The following is a 20477-nucleotide window of genomic DNA, read 5'->3' as shown; positions in this document are numbered from 1 at the left end:
AGCAAAGTTATCCTTCAGGTATGAAGAAGAGATAAAGCCTTTACTAGAGAAACAAAGACTAAAAGAATTCACTAGCACCAGATCCATCATACAAGAAATGCTAAAGAGAGTTCTTCAATCTGAAAGGCAAAAACAAAAACTAATATGCAAAAAGGAAACATTTGAAGATATAAAATCCACTGGTAAGAGTAAGTACACAGACAAACCCAGAATACTCTAATACTGTAATTGTGGTGTACAATCTACTCATAACTCTAGTATGAAACCCAAAAGACAAATTGATCAAAAACATTAATACCTATAGCAACCCATTAAGAGATAACTAATATAAAAATATGTAAATCGAGGGCTGGGCGCGGTGGCTCACATCTGTAATCCCAGCACTTTGGGAGGCCGAGGTGGGTGGATCATGAGGTCAAGAGATCGAGACCATCCTGGTCAACATGGTGAAACCCCGTCTCTACTAAAAATACAAAAAATCAGCTGGGCATGGTGGCGTGTGCCTGTAATCCCAGCTATTCAGGAGGCTGAGGCAGGAGAATTGCCTGAACCCAGGAGGCGGAGGTTGCGGTGAGCCAAGATTGCACTCCAGCCTGGGTAACAAGAGGGAAACTCCGTCTCAAAAAAAAAAAAAAAAAAATGTAAATTGAGACAACATAAAATTCAAATGTTGGGAGGATGGAGTTAAATTGTAGAGGTTTTTTATTATTATTACATGTTCTTTGTTTCTATGCTTTGTGTTCTAAGATAAGTTGTCATCTCCTTAAAATAACTTGTTACATCTATAAGATTTTTTTTTTTGTAAGCCTCATGGCAACCAAAATGCAAAAACCTATAATAGATTCACTAAAAATAAAAAGCAAAAAATTAAAACATACTACCAGAGAAAAACACTTAACCACAAAGGAAGACAGGGAGAAAGGAAGAGAGTAGTTAAAACCCAACCAGAAAACAAGCAAAAAAATGGCAGTAGTCAGTCCTTACTTATCAATAACAACAAATGTAAATATACTCAATTCTGTAATTAAAAGGGAAACAGTGGCTGAATTAATAAAGAACCAAGACCCAACTATACGCTGCCTATAAGAAACCCATTTCAGCTATAAAGACACATATTGACTGAAAGTGTGGAGGTGGAAAAAGATATGTCATGCAACCAGAAATCATAAAGGGCAGGAATAGCTATGCTTATATCAGATAAAATAGACTACAAATCAAAGACTGTAAAAAGAGATAAAGAAGGTCACTATATAATGATAAAGGGGTCAATTTAGCAAAAGGGTGTGAAAATTATAAATATCCATGCACCCAACACCAGAACTCCCAAATACATAAAGCAAACATTAATAGGTTTAAAATGAGAGATAGACTACAATATGATCATAATAGGAGACTTCAATATCCAATTCTCCATAATGGACATATGATTCCAACATGGAAATGTTGTAAATAAACTACACAGTGACCCCATGGCCTAACTGACATCTACAGAACACTTTATTCAACTGCGGCAGAATACGTATTCTTTTTATCAGCACATGGAACATTCTCCAGAATAGACCATATGTTAAACCACAAAACAAGTGTCAACAATTTCAAGAAAGGAGAAATCATATCAAGTATCTTTTCTGACCACAATAAAATAAAACAAAATCAATAACAAGAGGAACCTCAGAAACTATGCAAACACATGGAAATTAAATTACATGCCCCTGAATAATAATGGGTCAGTGCAGAAATCAAGAAAGAAGTTTTAAAATTTCTTGAAACAAATCAAATGGAAATACAGCATACCAAAATGTAGGGGGTACAGTAAAAGCTTTACTAAGAGGGAAGTTTATAGCAATAAACACCTATATCAAAAAAGTAGAAAGACTTCAAGTAAACAACGTAATGAAGTACCTCAAGGAACTAGAAAAGCAAGAAAAACCAAAACCCAAAATAAACAGAAAAAAGGAATAATAAACAGCAGAGCAGAAACCAATTAAACTGATACCTTAAAAATACCAAAAGATCAACAAAATGAAGAGTCAGCTTTTTTGAAAGTATAAACAAAGCTAAAATAGCTAAGAAAAAAAGAAAGGACACTCAAATAAATAATGTAAGAAACAAAAAACGACGTAACAGCTGAGACCTCAGAAATACAAAAAGTTATTAGCAACTATTATGGACAACCATACACCAACAAATTGGAAAACCTAGAAAAAAAATGGACAAATTCCCAAATACATAATACTAAGAGTGAACCATGAAGAAGTAGAAAACTGCAACAAACCAATAATGAATAATAAGACTGAAGCCTTAATAAAAAGTCTCCCATCAGAGAAAACTTCAGGACTTGATGACCTCACTGTTGCATTCTACCAAATATTTAAAGAAGAATGAACACCAATTATGCTTAAACTTTTCAAAAATATCAAAGAGGAGGGAATATTTCCAAATTCATTCTACAGGGCCAGCATTACCCTAATACCAAAGCCAGACAAGGGCACAACAACAGCAAAAAAAGAAAACTACAGGCCAATATCACTGATGAACATAGATACAAAAGTCCTCAACAAAACACTAGCAAACCTAATTTAACGACACATTAAAAAGAGTATTTACCATGGTCAAGTGGGATTCACCACAGGGATACCAGGATGATTCATCACATACAAATCAATCAATGTGATACATCCCATTAACAGAATAAAGAACAAAAACCATATGATCATTTCAATAAATGCAGAAAAAGCATTTGACAAAATTCGCATCCTTTTATGATAAAACCCCTCAACACACTGGATATAGAAGGAACATACCTCAAAATAATAAAGACCATGTATGACAAACCCACAACTAACATAGCACTGAATGGGGGGGAAAAATGAAAGCCTTTGTTCGAAGATCTGGAAGAAGACAAGGATACACACTTTCACCACTTTTATTCAATATAGTACTAGAAGTTCTGACCAGAGGAATTAGGCAAGAGAAAGAAATAAAGGGCACCCACACTAGAAAGGAAGAAGGTAAGGTAGACTTGTTCAAAGATGACATGATCTTATATTTAAAAAATAAAGATTCCACCAAAAAATTGTTAGAACTAATAAATTTAGCAAGGGTGCAGGATACAAAAATCAACATATGAAAGTTATGCATATATGCCAAAAGCAAACAATCTGAAAAAGAAATTAAGAAAGCAATCCCATTTACAATAGCTACAAAGAATGTGAGACACTTAGACCTCAATTTAACCAGCAAAGGAAACAAGGAAAACTGGAAAAAGCTGATGAAAGACATTGAAGGAAACATTTAAAAATAGAAAGATTTTCTATGCTTATTTGTTGGAAGAACTATTATGACTAAAATGACAGTTCTACCAAAAGCAATTTACAGATTCAATGCAATCCCTGCCAAAATATCAATGACATTCTTCACAGAAATAGAGAAACGAATCCTAAAATATATATGGAACCACAAAAGACACAAATGATCCTGAATAGCCAAAGCAATCCTGAACAAAGAAGAGCAAAGCTGGAGGTATCATATTACCTGACTTCAAAATATGCTACAAAGGTGAAGTAACCAAACCATGGTAATGGCAAAAAAAGCAGACACATAGACCAATGGAACATATAATAATAGAGGACCCAGATATAAATCCAGGTATTTATAGCCAACCCATTTTCAACAAAGGTGCCAAGAACATGCAACAGGGAAAGAACCGTCTCTTCAATAAATGATGCTGAGAAAACTGAAAATCCATATGCAGAGGAATGAAACTAGACCCCTTTTGCTCATCATACACAGAAATGAAATCAAAATGGATTAAAGGCTTAAATTTAAGACCTAAAACTGAAACTACTAAAAGAAAACATTGGGGAAATGCTGCAGAACATTGGTCTGGGCAAAGATTTCTTTGTGTAAGACCTGATTTCTTTGTGTGGCAACTAAAGCAACAGTTGACAGATAGGATTATATTAAGCTGAAAGGCTTCTGCACTGCAAAGGAAACAATCAACAAAGTGAAGAGACAAGCCGAAGAATGGGAGAAAGTATTTGCGAACTATCTGTCTGATAAGGAATTAATAACCAAAATATGCAAGAAGCTTAAATAACTCAAGAGCAAAAAACAAATGTGATTTTTAAGTGGGCAAAAGATGTGATTAGATATTTCTTAAAAAAGAAAGACAAATGACCAACACGTGTATGAAAAAAATGCTCAACATCAGTAATCATCAGGGAAATGCAAATCGAAAGTTCAGTGAGTTATTATCTCACCCTAATTAAAACAAGAGAGGGAGTAACAAATGCTGGCAAGGACATAGAGAAAGGGAAAGGGGAACTCTCATACACTGCTGATGGGAATGTAAATTAGTACAGCCACTATGAAAAACTAACAGATTTGTCAAAAAACTGAAAGCAGAACTACCATATGACCCAGCAATTCTATTACAGAATATATAGCCAAAAGAAAGGAAATGAATATATCGAGGAGACGTCTATACTCACAGTTTATTGCAGTACTGTTCACAACAGCCAAAATAGGGAATCAACCTAAGTGCCCATTAATAGATGAGTGGATAAAGAAAATGTGGTATGTAATATTATTCAACCATAAAAAGGAATGAAATTCTGTCATTTGCAGTAATATAGATGGAGCTGGAGGTCATTGTGTTAAGTGAAATAAGCCAAGCACAGAAAGATAAATATTGCATGTTCTCACTCATATGAGAGAGCTTAAAAAGCAGATCTCATGGAAATACAGAGTAGATTGATGGTTACAAGAGGCCAAGAAAGGAATAAGGAAGAAATGGATGAGTAGATATTGATTAATGGGTACAAATATACATTTTGATAGAAGAAATAAGACCTAGTGTTTGATAGATCCATAGAGTTAGTATTATTTGTAACAATCTATCATATGTTTCAAAATGGCTAGAAGAGAATAATTCAAATGTCTCTAGCACAAAAAAACAGACAGTTAAGATCATGTATGTTGCAATTATATTGATTTCATCTTTACAAATTATATGAACGTATTCAGTCATCACATGTATCCTAAAAATATGTACATCTATTATGTATCGATAACAAATTAAAAATGGAAGAAACAAAGAAGAGTACAGAGTTTGAAAGTTTCCATGAATTCTTGGCTCAAAATATGCACTGGTCTGCTCATCTAGCATTAGGGTTAAATGCAAGATTATATGTAATTTCTCTGAGCTTTTTGCTCAAAGGCATTGAAATAATTTTTTCTTTAAATGAAAATCTAGTAGTGACCATTCGGGATTCCTAACACCTAAAAGTCCCTTCCAACCAACTAAGCTGAAGGTGAGGCTATTTGGCCCCTCCATGCTGATCCCGCCAGCACCTACAGGCAGAGTGACTCACGCACTAGGCAACACCAACTCATTGTGATTAACTAGATAGATGGGCTCACTGCTTTATTCAGGGTCCTTCCCTGATCCCTGACTTGCAGGAAACTTGCCTTTCAAGCCAACATAGTATTGGATCTGGATTTATAGACCTAACATGGGGACAACTTTGAGGTGTCTTGGAGAATAAATACAGAACTGGGTTATAAGACTGTCCACTAAGAGCTTGAAAAGACAATCAACAGACATGTGAAAGAACTGTAGAGAAAGTGACTCAGGAAGGAAATTGAAAGGACAGGCATATCTGAGTAGGAATACGTCCACTAACAGAGGGACTGGTAAGCACCCAGGCATCACCCAGGCAGCGGAAAATCTGAACAACTGCAATTCAGTGGCTTCAAAAAAAGATTTAAATAGCTAATCAAAATTTGATGAAAAAGTTTAATTCTACTAATAAATGAAATAAAAATAATAATGGGATTCTATTTTAAGCCTATTTTTAAGTGATGATGCTCAATGCTAAGAAGGGTTCTATGAGATGGTCAGAGTCACATTTCCTGGTAGAAGTGTAAAGTGTTATTTGGAAAGTAATTTGGCCACAAGAAGGGAAGATCCCTTAAATATTCATATCTTTTTGTTTGTTTGTTTTTGAGACTGAGTCTCGCTCTGCTACCCAGGCTGGAGTGCAATGGCGTTATACCAACTCACTGTAACCTCCACCTCCCAGGTTCCAGCCATTCTCCTGCTTCAACCTCCTGAGCAGCTGGGATTACAGGCGTGCACCACCATGCCCAGCTAATTTTTGTATTTTTCGTAGAGATGAGGTTTCAACATGCTGGCCAGGCTGGTCTCGAACTCCTTACCTCGGCCTCCCAAAGTGTTGGGATTACAAGCGTGAGCCACCGCACCCCTATCTTTTAACCTAAGGAAGACTACTGCAATGTCCATATCTTCTGGGTTGAGGAAACCTTTCCATATCAGTTAGGTTTAGGTTTAGCTGCATATAACAGAAATCCTAAAACAACAATTGTAAAGTGCATAGCTGTTATCTGCCAGGGAGGCTGCAAGATGGAGTACTTTAGCCAAACGTTATCACTCAAATGAAACTGAGATTCTGTTATTAAGGAGGAAAGATAGAATGAATGTCAGGTAGGTGTCTAGGGATTTTTGCTCCATTGTCCTAGGGAGAAGATTTGAACTTAAAAAATAATTTGTAAAAAGTCATTGATTTTCAGAGAAAAGTCTGAATTTCCAAATGTAGGAAATATTTGCAATGTGTAAATCTATTCAGTTGTTCTATATAACAAGTAATGTTACTTGCGAAGTTTTAAATAACAGTTGGCCATGCTTAATTCATAATGTCAATTTAAAAAAAAAGCAAAATACATTATTCTATAGTTTATACTCAAGTATGCAAAAAACCTCAGAAGATTGTTATTTTATTTATACGTATCTTCATTTTTCATATTTTCCATTCTAAGCAAATTTTCAATGCATGCTAAGAAAATTGTAGACATTATTTTAATATGATAATTGAAGGCAAATTTTCATATTTGAGAGAAAAAAAATCTCAAATTGGAGATTTCTCATATTGCTTCAAACAAAATATAAGGGACCAAGACATAGCCTGGTAAATTTTTTAAATTTTAAGGAAACAAATCCTGTAAACAGTGAATTGGGTGAAGCAAGTCACCTTCAAATGAACTAAACTCACGGTGGCTGCAGGTCTTGCCCCCTGCAGTACTAAATACCGGAAGGAAATGGATTTATATTATTGTCAGTTAGTCATCACATCATCATAATCGCTAACATTTACTGAGCATTTAATTGAACATAAGAACTTTTATTTGCTTAACATCTTATGAAGTCCTATTTTAACATGGGGTACAGGGACTTATTCATTGTCTCACAGATTGTCAGTAATGGAGCTGAAATTCACACCCAGCCTGATCCCCCTAAACCCTTTGTATTCTGCTTAACATCTATAGAACTTTTTTATTTTTAAATGGAGTCTCTCCCTATTACCTAGTCTGGAGTACATTGGTATGATTATAGCTCTCTGTAGCCTTAAACTCCTGGGCTCAAGTGATCCTCCTACCTCAGCCACCCAAGTGGCTGGGAACTACAGATGTGTGCCACAACTACCAGCTACATCTATAGATCTTTGAAGGAAAACAAATTGTGATGCAAAGAGATTATCATTGATGAGTACAGGAGTTCAGCAAATATGCCTCCTTCCCGTGTCCTTCAACAACTTTTCAAAGACTTCCTGCAAATTACCAAGATATTAATCGCAATGAATTAAATAATAGTACATTACAGAAGAAACTGACAGGGGTAGGCATCCACCCACATCACATCTTAGAACTAAGGGTTTAAAAGCAATGACCTCTAATGGGGTAGGATGGATGCCAAGAAGTCTAAATAATGGATTTAACTTGGATACAAAAACCTTAAGGCCAAAACAATTTTTCATGTCACAGTTTTAGGAAGAAGTCAGACCTGTCCTCGAGGCCACAGGAGGAGCATCATTGTCGAGTGTGGCCTGGCTTGCTCATAGGGGAATTAGGTTGCAGTTCCTAAAGATGTCCTCTGTAGCCATAGCTGTCTCTCCCTGGGTTATACCCTGCTTCTTAGTCTTGTTTTGTGTTTGTCTTTCAGCTGAAACTAAGATCTGCTTCAAATACTACCATGGAGTGAGTGGGGCCCTGCGAGCAACCACCCCCAGTGTCACGGTCAAAAACTCGGCAGCTCCTGTAAGTTTCATTTCCCCCGTCTTTGGTTAGACCTAACTCTGGTCTTTCTTCACTTTCTTATTTTGTTCAAGTGCGCGTGCGTGTGTGTGTGTGTGTGTGTGTGTGTGTGTGTGTACACATATATGGAGGTATACTGATAGGCTGATTACAAATAAACAGAGAGGCACCTCAAAATAGTCAAGAGGAATGAGATCCAAAGTCAACCTTATTAAAGCTCATGCTTCACCTGTTTATTAGGGAAAAGCCGAGCTTCAGCATTTTCCTTAGATGGCCAAATGTTTCTAACAGAGACTTGTGCAATAACAACGAAGAAGCCTTTCTTTGGATCACATTTTTTAATTGTTTGGTTTTAAATATTTATATTTTCCTAGGTTTTTATTTCTTTTAGGCTCATAAATAAATTAATGGAGTAGGATTTATTGCCTCAGGTTGATTTTAGTCATAGACTTATAACATGGTAGGCCTGGAAAGACTGGAATCTCTCACCCTTCCCTGCCTATAAATGAGGACAGTGACAAAAGAGCCTAAGTAATCTATCTCAGGTCACACAGCTCATTGCAGATCCAGGATTTCAGTCACATCTTTTGTTCCCTGCTGTATGGTTTTGCTCAGGCTATGGTAATAGATGCCATCTTTCCTAAGTTACAATCCAGTTTTTATCTTTGGAGTCCTTCTCACTTAGTTCTTAGTACATCCGATTAGACTGAAATGCATTGAGAAATGGCGTTCCTTTTCCTTTTCACATAAATTTAAAACGACCAACTGGGGAGGCTGGACAGAAACCAGTGGGGGACTTTGTCATGCTAGTAGAAATAAAAAAGACTTTTTTTTTTTCTTTTTACATTAAAAAAAAAATAGGCCAGGTGTGGTGGCTCATGCCTGGTAATCCCTGCACTTTGGGAGGCCCAGGCAGGTGGATCACTTGAGGTCAGGAGTTCAAGACCAGCCTGACCAACATGGTGAAACCCTGTCTCTACTAAAAATACAAAATTAGTAGGGCATGGTAGCAAGCACCTGTAATCCCAGCTACTCAAGAAGTTAAGGCAGAAGAATCGCTTGAACCCGGGAGGCAGAGGTTATGGTGAGCCAAGATAGCACCACTCCACTCCAGCCTGGGCAACACGAGCGAAATTCTGTCTCAAAAAAAAAAAAAAAAAATAGAGAAAGTATTTGACATGAAATATGAATGATTCAGAAAGGACTTTGACTCCAAAAAATATTCCACTTTGCTGCTTTGCAATTCAGTTCTGCAGCGTCCTAAAGATGAGCTGATTGAGGCCTTGGTAGTAAGCAGTAAGATAAGCATGCCTGAGGCCCAAAGCCTGGCTGCCTCCATCCTCGGTACGACTGGACACAGGGCTGGGTTTACCACCAGGAAACACATAGCGGGAGGCGCAGTGGGAAGAGTGGGAGAGCCACACGCGCTTTTGACAGCTTTGCCATTTTTTCCTCACTGTCCATGCAGATTGGAACATGATTCCTGTCTGGGACAGCAATTTAAGTGTGAGAATCTAGGGAGCTATTCTTCGAGTGCCAGAACCTCTCTTCTAGGCCTATTTGTTTGGGCAGTCCTCAAAAGAGGGCACCCCCTAAAGCCAGAGAGGTCCTGATACCTGTTAGCCAATCATTGATGCTGGGAAGGACAACTGAATCATGCTAGCTTAGGGACAGCTAAATCAAGACAGAAAAGAAAAAGTGAGCCAGAAGCTAGGGAGACAGTGCAGGAAGGCATTGAGCACACAGCACACAGAGAAGGAAGGAGGTGGGAAGTGGAATAAAGCCAATTAGGGAAGAGCCTTCCATTGCAGGTCTGGCCTCTGCCACTGCACAGCAGGTCACTGAATGAGGCAGACACATGGACTCCTCATCAGGGATGGGCCGTGCCCACTGATGAGACCGGCCTGTTGGCTCAAGGCTCAGAGGGAAGAGGAGTTCCTCACCTTCTTCTGCTCTGGAATGATAACGTGGATGTGTTGGCCAGCCCTGGAATTCAGACAAATTCTTAACCTGAAGCACTTTTTTTAATTTAAAGAAAGCTTCCTAGAGCATTTGGCTTCTCTGAACTCAACCTGCTGGAGACTCCAGATGTTCACCTGCTGCTCAGACAAATGCAAAGTGTGACATCCATCATCACAGTGTTGTGCAATGTATGCTTAAAATTAAGCAAGAGGCCGACTGCCCAGAAAACAGCCTCTAAAGTAGGAAGAACAGCCCCTTGGGGCAGGATAAATTGTCAACAAGCATATGCTCCCCAAGGACTGCCATCACCAGAAACAAGGGCTTGTATCTCAGAAGAAGAAATGAGATGCTTCCATCACACTATTGACATAAGTTTCAGCACGTGGCTGATTGCTCCCACCCTGACCTCATCTCCATGTGAGCTGCCGCTGCAAACTCTGGCATCTTGAAATATTTTGACACATTGCTGTCAACCTGATTTTTATCTCCTTAATGATTTTCTCACACAAATCAGTAGATACTTGGGTTGACACTTGAATGTACATCCTGCAGACAACTTTTATTCCCCAAGCATGTGCATGCTCCATGGCAAACCCCTATGCCTCCAGGGACAAAGAGAGAAATCCTGGGCTTCTGCTGTCATGGTAAAAATGAGTCCCTGGAGTCTCAGGGCAGAAAGCAGCACACACTGTTCCACATGACTGTATTTTCACAGGTAATTAGGTTTCATAGGAGCCACACTAGGAGGAGCCCCCATTGTTTAACAGCATAGCACACTTCTCAAAACTGCTTCTCACGCATTATCTAGCTGATGCCCAGCACATCTGTGGAGAGAGGAATGAACTATCATTCTGGTTAAGGGATCATTTGGCTGTATGGTGATGGAGCAGAACCACATTTCACTTATACTTTTTGCAACCCAGCTCAGTTTGGGTATAATCTAGCAAACTTCCAAGTTACATAAGCCTTTGCAGTCTGGTCTGGGGACTTGAACACGCTGTTTCTAAGGGGAAATGCTGTGAAGTTTCCCTAAATCAACTTGTTAATAAACTTGGAGTGTCCACTTTTAGGTTGAGGATTGCTGCTGCTGAGTTCGTCTCTTATGAAGAGTTGCTGTCTGTTGCCATTATATCACGTCCCAAAAGTCGCTGAGTTGGTTTGTGACAATACACTAAACCTGCCATTCTTCAAAAAGGAGGAACAAGCTGTGACATGCTCCTTGGGTGTAATTGGTGCTTTAGTTTTCTGAGCATTGTAGGGTCCCATGATGCCTCAGTTCTTTTTCTCATTGTTCCCTCTCATCTTTGTCCCATGGGCAACTGCTGAGGTCCTTGTTTAAAATGAGATTGTCTTTTCCTCTTGTCTTTCTGGGGCTCTCATTTATTGTGTATCAGAAACTGATGGGTGTGCTTATAGAGGTAGATTAAATATAAGCCCTGCTGCTGAGAACTCACAGTTACTCCATTATTATAATACTGTGTAAAGTCTCCAGTATCGGAGCAGGAAGCCTGCTGTGCCGGTGTACAGAGAAAGCCGTGACTAGGCACTTGCAGCAGCTGTGCTGGCTGCAGGAGGAGGGGGCATGGGCTGAGGTGGGCATCATGAGCAGGCCCTGGCCATGCCTTGAAGGCAGGCAAGACCCGCAGAAGGGATGGCCTGTGTAAAGGCATGGGGTGAGAAATGGCTCAGCCCTGACAGGGAAGGAGACCTAGTTGTCTTACGTTTAAAGAATATGGGACTCTGTGTCCCTATATCTCCTCCTGCACCCTGTTTGTCATACTTTTTGTGTCTTATTGGGAGCACCTATCATGTTTTATACCTTTCTTTTACTTTCTGTAGAAAAATCATTGTCAAAGGCAAGCTCTTCCTCTCCATAGCCTGGCCCTTGCTAACCCCCCCTGTGTATTACAGTCTTCTTAAATAAGCCCCATGATATATTTTTCTCTCTCCGATTATACATCAAAAAAAAACAGAAATCGGCCTATCCCTACAGTTTGCCAAAGACAGAGTGGGTAAACTGTCCTCTGCCCAACACACAGTCCACTGAAAATAACCGGGCTGCTCTGCCGGGTCTGACCCTGCAGTGGATTTTCACATTCTCCTCTTCCCATTCTCGGGCGGGCACCCAGCTAGCATCATCTTTAGGGGCTGCTGGAGAGAGTGGGGCCCTCCCTTCACCTGCTGGTTCTCCTACAATACTGGAGACTCCGATGTAGTCTGAAGCTGTTGGTGTGAGCCATGTAAATGAGTCTTTCAGGTCCCAAGCACGCTGCTCCCACACCTGGTTTATGAGACCCTCCCTGGGGAGCATTCACCTGGCAGTGCAGGGGGCCTCCTCCCCACCCACACTGAGGCCTGGGACTGCAGCCTCTGGATACAAAAAAATTAGGTAGCTGGGGAATGCCTCTAGCAGGGTCCAAGCCATTGGGAAAGGCCACCAGCGTGCAGGGCAGGCTGCGCACGTGACATCTCCACCCCATGTGGGGCCATCTACTCTGGAGTACAGGCCCCTCTAGATTTAGAGGCTAGGCCATGTGTAGTGAAAGAATGTATTTCTTATGTTGTTTATATCAGCATTAAAATGTGTGGAAATCCCATCAGGATTATGTTACACTGGATTATTTTTATTCTCACCTCAGATTGTTATTGTTTGTTTATTTATTTACTTCATATTCTGTATCTTCTGGCTCTTTCAATGAGAAGTTGGAAGTAAACATAGGAAGATCCTCTCCTTCTCCCTCCGTGTTAATCTAGTGCCTCTGCAACCAAATTTTTCATAATAACTGAACAGCATCACATTCAAAGTTTTTTGCCAAAGAACAAAGAACAGCTGGGTATGGTGACTCATGCCTATAATCCTAACACTTTGGAAGGCCAAGGTGGGTGGATCGCATGAGGCCAGGAATTCAAGACCAGTCTGGTCAACATGGCAAAACCCCATCTCTATAGATAGATAGATAGATAGATAGATAGATAGATAGATAGATAGATAAAATTAGCTAGGCATAGTAGTGCATGTCTGCAATCCTAGCTACTTGGGAGGATGAGGCCCAAGAATCACTTGAACCTCAAAGGCAGAAGTTGCGGTAGGCAGAGATCACACCACTACACTCCAGCCTGGGCAACAGTGAGACTCCATCTCAAAAATAAATAAATAAATAAAATAAGAAGAAAGAACAAACTATCTTTTCACTAGTTCATATTTACAGATTCATTTACTTTGTCAGACCCCCTGAGCAGAGGTAAAGTTGACTATCCTCCAAAAAAAGAAAAAAAAGGGCAACTCAATAGGACATTTCCCCACCAATATAGCCTAAATTAGCACTCTAAAATAGGGTCAAGATTTCCCTCCACACTAGTCTGAGTCTCCTGCACTGGACAAATAATTGATGAACACCCCCAAATTCTAGGTCATTACCTTTGACTATAGTAATATTTTTCTTGGGAATTTTAAAAGATATTTCAAAAAATATTTTAACTCATTATAAAGTAACTATGGACCAGCTGCTATAGGTTATAAAATGTCCTGGAAAATGCTTCAACCAAGTTAGTAGCAAAAGGAATTCACAGGTTGCTGACTGGTGGAAGCAGCTATCTAGAATTGTTAGACAAAAGCCAATTAATTTGGAAGACACCTCAGCTTTATAATAAATGGTCTTGAGCCCTTGTGCTTGGCAGAGATTAAATGGCTGGACTGGATCCCAATAAGTGTCAATCACAATGCATCATCAATATTGGGATGAAGGTCCCTGACGTTGCCAAAGGATCCCCTTCATCCAGTGTGTTCAGATGGAGTCTCAATTTTACCTTTGAAATGTGTCAGAAAGAGGTATCCAAAAACTAATGGAAGAGGAAAGAGTTTGTTCTCTCTTAATTGGGACAGACTGCACTGCCCCAGTGAGCTGGGCCAGCGAACCCTGAGATCCCGGGAGAGCAGGCAGCCTTATGCAGACCTCAGAACCAAAAGACTGCCCAAGATGCTATTTTCTCTCAACTGTAGTTTTCTATTCATTATGCTATGTAAAGAATTGTCTCTGCACAAAGAGGGACTTGGGGAAATTTCAGAGTCATTTTCCTCAAATTGCAAGAAAATGAGGCTTTCTAAGGGTTTAGTTGGGATTCTGGCTTTCATGATTTCACCAGATTCATGGCGCTATTTCCATCTCTGATTTTGGAAACTTGGCCCCATCGTATTTTGGGAAACTGATATGACATGTAATTTTTTACTTGGATTTTATAATAGCCATAGCAGCCTTTTGTGAATTGTTTCCCTGTTGCCTTATAACCACATCCAGAATTTACTTTTGCAGCATATCACCAGTACTTACCTAACCAGCACTAAAAAGAAACTTCATTAACAATATTATGATGAGAAAATTTCAAGACTTTGTCCCTAATATTCTGAAAATCAGTTTCTAAATGAAATAATTCTAGTTATGCTAGGGAAGCAAGAAGTCTGAAGAAGTTATTAACTACATTATTCTATTTTTTATTTATTCCCTTCATAAATGTCTGTTAACCTTTTCTTAGAACAGAATTTAAGAAAGCATTTTTATTTGTAGGAGCTATAAATCAAATAATACAGATAAAACACAATAAATGTAATCTTGAGTGCTTGAGCTAGAATTACATACGTGATTTATTTACATGCAAAGGATTAATGCTGCCCAGACATTTGCTAGAGGGGTTTTGTTTTGTTATGTTTTGTTTTGTTTTGTTTTGTTGTTGTTGTTTTTTTGAGAAGGAGTATCACTCTCTTGCCCGGGCTGGAGTGCAGTGGTGCAATCTCAGCTCACTACAACCTCCGCCTCATGGGTTCAAGTGATTCTCCTGCCACAGCCCTAGCTGAGATTACAGGTGAGTGCCCCTACACCTGTCCAGTTTTTGTATTTTTAGCAGAGATGGGGTTTTACCATGTTGCCCAGGCTGGTCTCGAACTCCTGACCTCAGATGATCCGTTCACCTCGGCCTCCCAAATTGTTGAGATTACAGGCATGAGCCACCGTGCCCAGCCACTAGAGGGTTTAACAACTTTTTAAGGGATTATTTTACAAAATTTTCTGGCTATTGTTAACTTTTAAACTCTGTCTCCATTCCAGAAATTCAAGGGTGGAATAGAAAAAGAGTTTCCAAGGGTGATAGAAGTTGATGGCTAGATACCAGCATAATGTATAATTTCTTCTAGCTTAGAATCCACATCACATTTTTTCTCAATGCTAATCTGGCAAATTGTTTTCTGATGCTCAAAGCCTCTTGCCTCTAATCTTCTTTTCCTAGAACCTGCTTCAACCGTCTCAGCCCTTCTGCTCCCACCTCTCCAGTCCATGCAACACTCTATCCCTCGACTGTGGTGGCCTGCTCCAAACAGTTATTCTGGGCATCTTTATGTAGCCTGTGGCTTCAATTTCATGTATATACTTAGTAAATATTTGTCAGTAAGCTCCCTGGGGCTAACCACTAGGCACGTAAAACCGAACAAGACAAATCCCCATGCTCATCAAGCCACCCGTCTAACACAGGGGCAAGTGTGTAGCGGGGAGACAGACAAGAACACAGGCAATGACACAGCACTATTCCATGCCTCTGGCAGTGGACAATATAGGGTACTTTGTAAAGACCAGTTATGGGCGGCCCAGACATGATGTAGGGTTTTTCAGAAGGAGTACGCTGAAATGTGCACACAACACAGCCATGATTTCTGATCAAGCCTGTTTATTTTTTGTAAGTAAACTTAATCCAGAATATAGTGGTATGTTATTCATATACATGTCTTCTACAAAAGTCCCTTCAGGTTTTGATCAGACTAAAGCAGCAGGGACATTTGTACATTTGCTTTTGGGGCAAGGCATCAGGTGATCTTGCCCTTCTAGAAGAGAAAGAAAGGGAAGGGATTGGCCATCATCTCTCTAGAGAATTTACCCAGGCCCTGTCCATAATCTCTAACCCTCTCAGAGAGGCATCCTGGAAGTTTTGATTCTATTCTAGCCCAGCATTAAGGAATCTGTTCCATTTGAGGGAAAGAGATCCAGAGCTCACACTAAAGAGGCATTTTGGGGTCTCAAGCTTCCCACCAGCCATGGTTCAGCTGCCATAGTGTAGGGGTGGTTTACATCCTTCCTCTCTGGACTCTAGGAAGCAAAATGCCGAATCACATTCTGTGATTCCCAATGGTTGGTTCTAAATCTTCTCATCAAGTTGCATTTTCTGTAGAAATGACATTAGAAAAAAAATGAGAAACAATCACTAATGGAAAGTGGAAATCCTTTCTATGTCTGTAAGAGCCACATTCTGAAATTAGTGTCAGGACATCTATAAAGCCCTGGTGTTTCAGGGGTACATTTGCACATGTTCCTAGGGAATGGATCCAAGGTACTCATCAGATAAACAGGGTTCATGGTCCAGAAAGATAATGGACTTCTGTCATAGGAAATATCAATGTCACTCTTTGCTGACATTAAGAGTCAATCTGACAGTCTTGGTACTGTTAAAAGTCTACCTTTGCCTTTATGGGAGAGAACACCTTCATCTTTGCCAGCACTATGAAAGCTGCAATGTTCTTATTTACTACCGCGGTATTTACTAGCTGACCTAGAAATTGTGAACGAGCACATCAAGATAAATATATTTATATGAATCTTGACATGAATATATTCAGTGACCTAAAAAAAAGGACATGAAAATTAAATGAAGACTTCTTAAACAAAAGGCTTTTCTCTTCTTCGTCTGCAGCGGGGTCCAAATGTTGACATCTTAGGGATTAGAGGTAAGGAGCTTAGCACAGAATGGACAAAAGAAAATGGATGAGTTCACAGGTGAAGTCTTTCAAATGATCAAGGGATAGATAAATCTGTTACACCTTACGCTTTCAAAGGCAAAATGAACTAATTTACATTGTTAAAGAAAAGACAAACCATCTGAAAAATGGGCCAGAACCTAAAGTCAGTTTTTAGGGGAGGGAAAAACCACAATGACCAATAAACACACAGAAGATGTTCCATCAAGAGAATGAGAAGACAAATTACAGACTGGAAGAAAATATTTGCAAAAAACATATCTGACAAACAGCTTGTACTCACAGTGTACCAAAAACTCATAAAAGTCAACAGTGAGAATGCAAACAAGCCAATTAAAAAAATGGACAAAAGATCTGGGCAGATACTTCACCAAAGATATACAAATGGAAAATTCGCCTATGAAAAGATGCCCAACGATATATGTCATTAGAGAATTGCAAATTAAACCAAGGAGGTACCAAACACACCTATTAAAATAGCCAAAATCCAAACACTGACAGCACAACATCCAGCAAGGATACGGAACAACAGGAACTCTCAATCATTGCTGGTGGAAACACAAAATGGTACAGCTACTTTCAAAGACAGTTTGGTTGTTTCTTACAAAACTAAAGATACCCTTACCATATGATTCAGCAATCTCGCTCCGTGGTATTTACCCAAAGGAGTTGAAAACTTATATCCATACAAACATCTGCACATGTTTACAGCAGCTCTATCCATAATTGCCAAAACTTGGAGGCATCTTGGAAGCAAAAGGTCTTTCAGCAGGCAAGCAGATAAATTGTGCTACATCCAAACAATGGAATATTTTTCAGTACTAAAAAGAAATGAGCCGCCAAGAAAAAGACATGAAGAAATCTTAGATGCATATTACTAAGTGAAAGAAGCCAATCTGAAAAGGCTCCATACTTTTACGTTTCATCTATATGACCTTCAAAACATAAGGAGACAGTAAAAAGGATCAGTGGTTGTGAAGATTTAGCAGGGAGGGAGGGATGAATAGGAGGAGCACAAAGGGTTTTTAAGACAATGAAACTCTTCTGTAGGATAATACGATGGTGGCTACAGGTTATTATACATTTGTCAAAACCCACAGAACATACAACACCAAGAGTAACCTCTGATGGAAAGTGTACACCTTGGGTGATAATGATGTGCCAGGATAGGCTCATCAGGTGTGACAAATATACCACTCTTGTGTGGAATATTGGTAGTGGGGGAGGCTGTGCATGTGTGGAGACAGGATATATGAGAAGGGTTTGCTTTCTGCTTAGTTTTGCTGTGGATCTAAAACTGCTTTAAAAGAAATTAAAGCCTATTTTTTTAATGCTCCAATCAGAAAGCAAAAATTCAAAAGTTTGATGGTACCCGGGGATGATGAGGGAGTGAAAGAAGCATGTGCACACTATTGGGCCCATTTTTTTCAAGGCACTTTAGCAATATTTATCAAATGTATCAAAATTTATCTTGGGCATATTTGCAAAAACTATTTGGGACATATAGACAAAATCATTCATTTCTGCATTGTGAGAATAGCAACGACAGGAAAGCCAGTGTCTCCAGTAGAGAGACTGGATGATATACTCTAAGGGCAGAAGCAGCAGAGGAGCAGACTGTAATTATGGGGAAAAGTTCCCAATACGTTTTTTGTTGGTCGTGGGGTTTTTTTGTTGTTTTGTTTTGAGACTGAGTTTCATTCTTATTGCCCAGGCTGGAGTACAATGGCATGGTCTCAGCTTACTGCAACCTCCCCCTCCCAGATTCAAGGAATTCTCCTGCCTCAACCTCCCAAGTAGCTGGGGTTACAGGTGCCCACCAACATGCCCAGCTAATTTTTTTTGTATTTTTAGTACAGACAGGGTTTCACCATGTTGGCCAGTGTGGTCTTGAACTCCTGACCTCAGTGGATCTGCCTGCCTTGGCCTCCCAAAGTGCTCAGATTACAGGCGTGAGCCACCGTACCTGGCCTCAATATGTTTTATGAAATGCAAAAGCAAGGCTCAGAGCAGTGCTTTTAATATTACCCTGTTGATGTAGTTTTTTATTAATAGTTAGAAAAATTATTTCTAGGAAAGAATAACAAGAAATAAGTAACAGTGACTACCTTTGAGGATTATGTGGGGGTGGGGTGTACAGGATTTCACTTATTCTATGCCTTTTCTTTTTTACCCATTTTTATTTTCTAACAAAGAGTTATTTTCCTTTTTAAAAACTTGTTTATGTTTTCTAGCAATAGATTTCTTTTAAAAAAAACATAGGAATTATCAAAATAGTGGGATTGAGCCTTTTGTGTTTTCTCTGTTAACTATTTTAACATCAATAATTTTTTAAAATAATTTTTTACAAGAGGAAAGCCCATTTTTTAAAAAAATATTCACTTTTCCTTCTTTTCATGACTGGTCTGGTTTTATCTAGATGCTCAAACTTTGTAGTGTCACAACTCAGTCCTTGTTGCAAAGGGAAAGAACGTTGGCATGTGCTAACACAAGAGTGCTAAAACAGTTGCCAAATCCCTCCTTTTCCAGAGCAGGGGTCAGACATCCATCACGTGATATAGATGCCTGTTTAGGCTACCTGTCAACCCCACCACCATTCCAATGGGAATGATAAACAGAAAAGACAAAACCGATCAATACTGAAAACGATGATTTAATTAAAACCAGAAATGAAGAAAGTGCTGAGGCCAGAAATGGAGAGGAACTCCTGATGATTATAATATCATTGAGATGCCCCAAACCTGGCAGGAAGAGATGGAGACAAAGCAGACTGAGGGCGTGGGGAGTAGCTGCAGGTGTCACAGTGAGCTCCGTGGTGCTGTCTTCCGTGCACTTTGGTGTCGTACCACCTTCACCTTTTTTTTTTTTTTTTTTTACCCTTCATAATATACCCCCCCACTTTTTTTTTCCCCCAATTTTTTTTTTTTTTTTTTTTTTTTTTTTTTTTTTTTTTTTTTTTTTTTTTTTTTTTTGACACAGTCTCCCTCCATCACCCAGGCTAGAGTTCAGTGGCTTGATCTGGGCTCACTGCAACTTCTGCCTCCCACGTTAAAGTGATTCTTTTACCTAAATTGTGTGTTTTAGTCGAGACGCGGTTTCTCTGTTGGCCAGGCTGGCCTAGAATTCCTGACCTCAAGTGATCCCCCTGCCTTGGCGTCCCGAAGTGCTGGGATTACAGTTGTGCACTACCATGCCTGGCTTCTTTCTTCTTTTCTTTCTTTCTTTTCCCTGTCTCGCTCTGAAAAAATAATCTCAGGGTTTTTTTTAAGCTTATTTTTTCTTTGCCTGTACCTACAAATACAAATTTGAGTAAAATTGCCCCTTCTAATGGCTGGTATAGCAGATTAAAGCTTTTCTTATTTTCAATTGTGGTAAAATATACATAGCAAAATTGACCATCTTAACCATTTTTCAGCATGCAGAGCTCAGTGGCACTGCATGCATTCACATTGTTGTGTGACCATCATCACCATCCATCTCCAGAACTTTTTTATCTTTCCAAACTGAAATTCTGTCCCCATTAAACACCAACTCCTCATTCCCTGCTTCCTCTGAGCCCTTGGCAGCCACCATCCTACTTCCCATCTCTAGGAATTTGACCACACTAGGT

General features: G+C 39.4%; 1 protein-coding gene across 10 annotated transcripts in view; it reads left to right on the top strand.

Annotated features, from left to right (window-relative positions):
* Positions 1-20477, top strand: part of HECW1 (HECT, C2 and WW domain containing E3 ubiquitin protein ligase 1) — a 453917-nt gene that overhangs the window by 248026 nt on the left and 185414 nt on the right. For all 10 annotated transcript variants that reach the window (XM_017515382.2, XM_017515378.2, XM_017515385.2 and 7 more), the window contains one exon: positions 8021-8115. In XM_017515382.2, the coding sequence (XP_017370871.1) occupies positions 8021-8115 (95 nt within the window). The remainder of the gene's footprint in view (positions 1-8020; positions 8116-20477) is intronic.

Source organism: Cebus imitator, unplaced genomic scaffold (assembly GCF_001604975.1).
Source record: "Cebus imitator isolate Cc_AM_T3 unplaced genomic scaffold, Cebus_imitator-1.0 Scaffold548, whole genome shotgun sequence".
Classification (NCBI taxonomy): Eukaryota; Metazoa; Chordata; class Mammalia; order Primates; family Cebidae; genus Cebus; species Cebus imitator.
The sequence above is the reverse complement of the archived record's forward strand: the minus strand, read 5'-3'. Positions and strand labels throughout refer to the sequence as shown.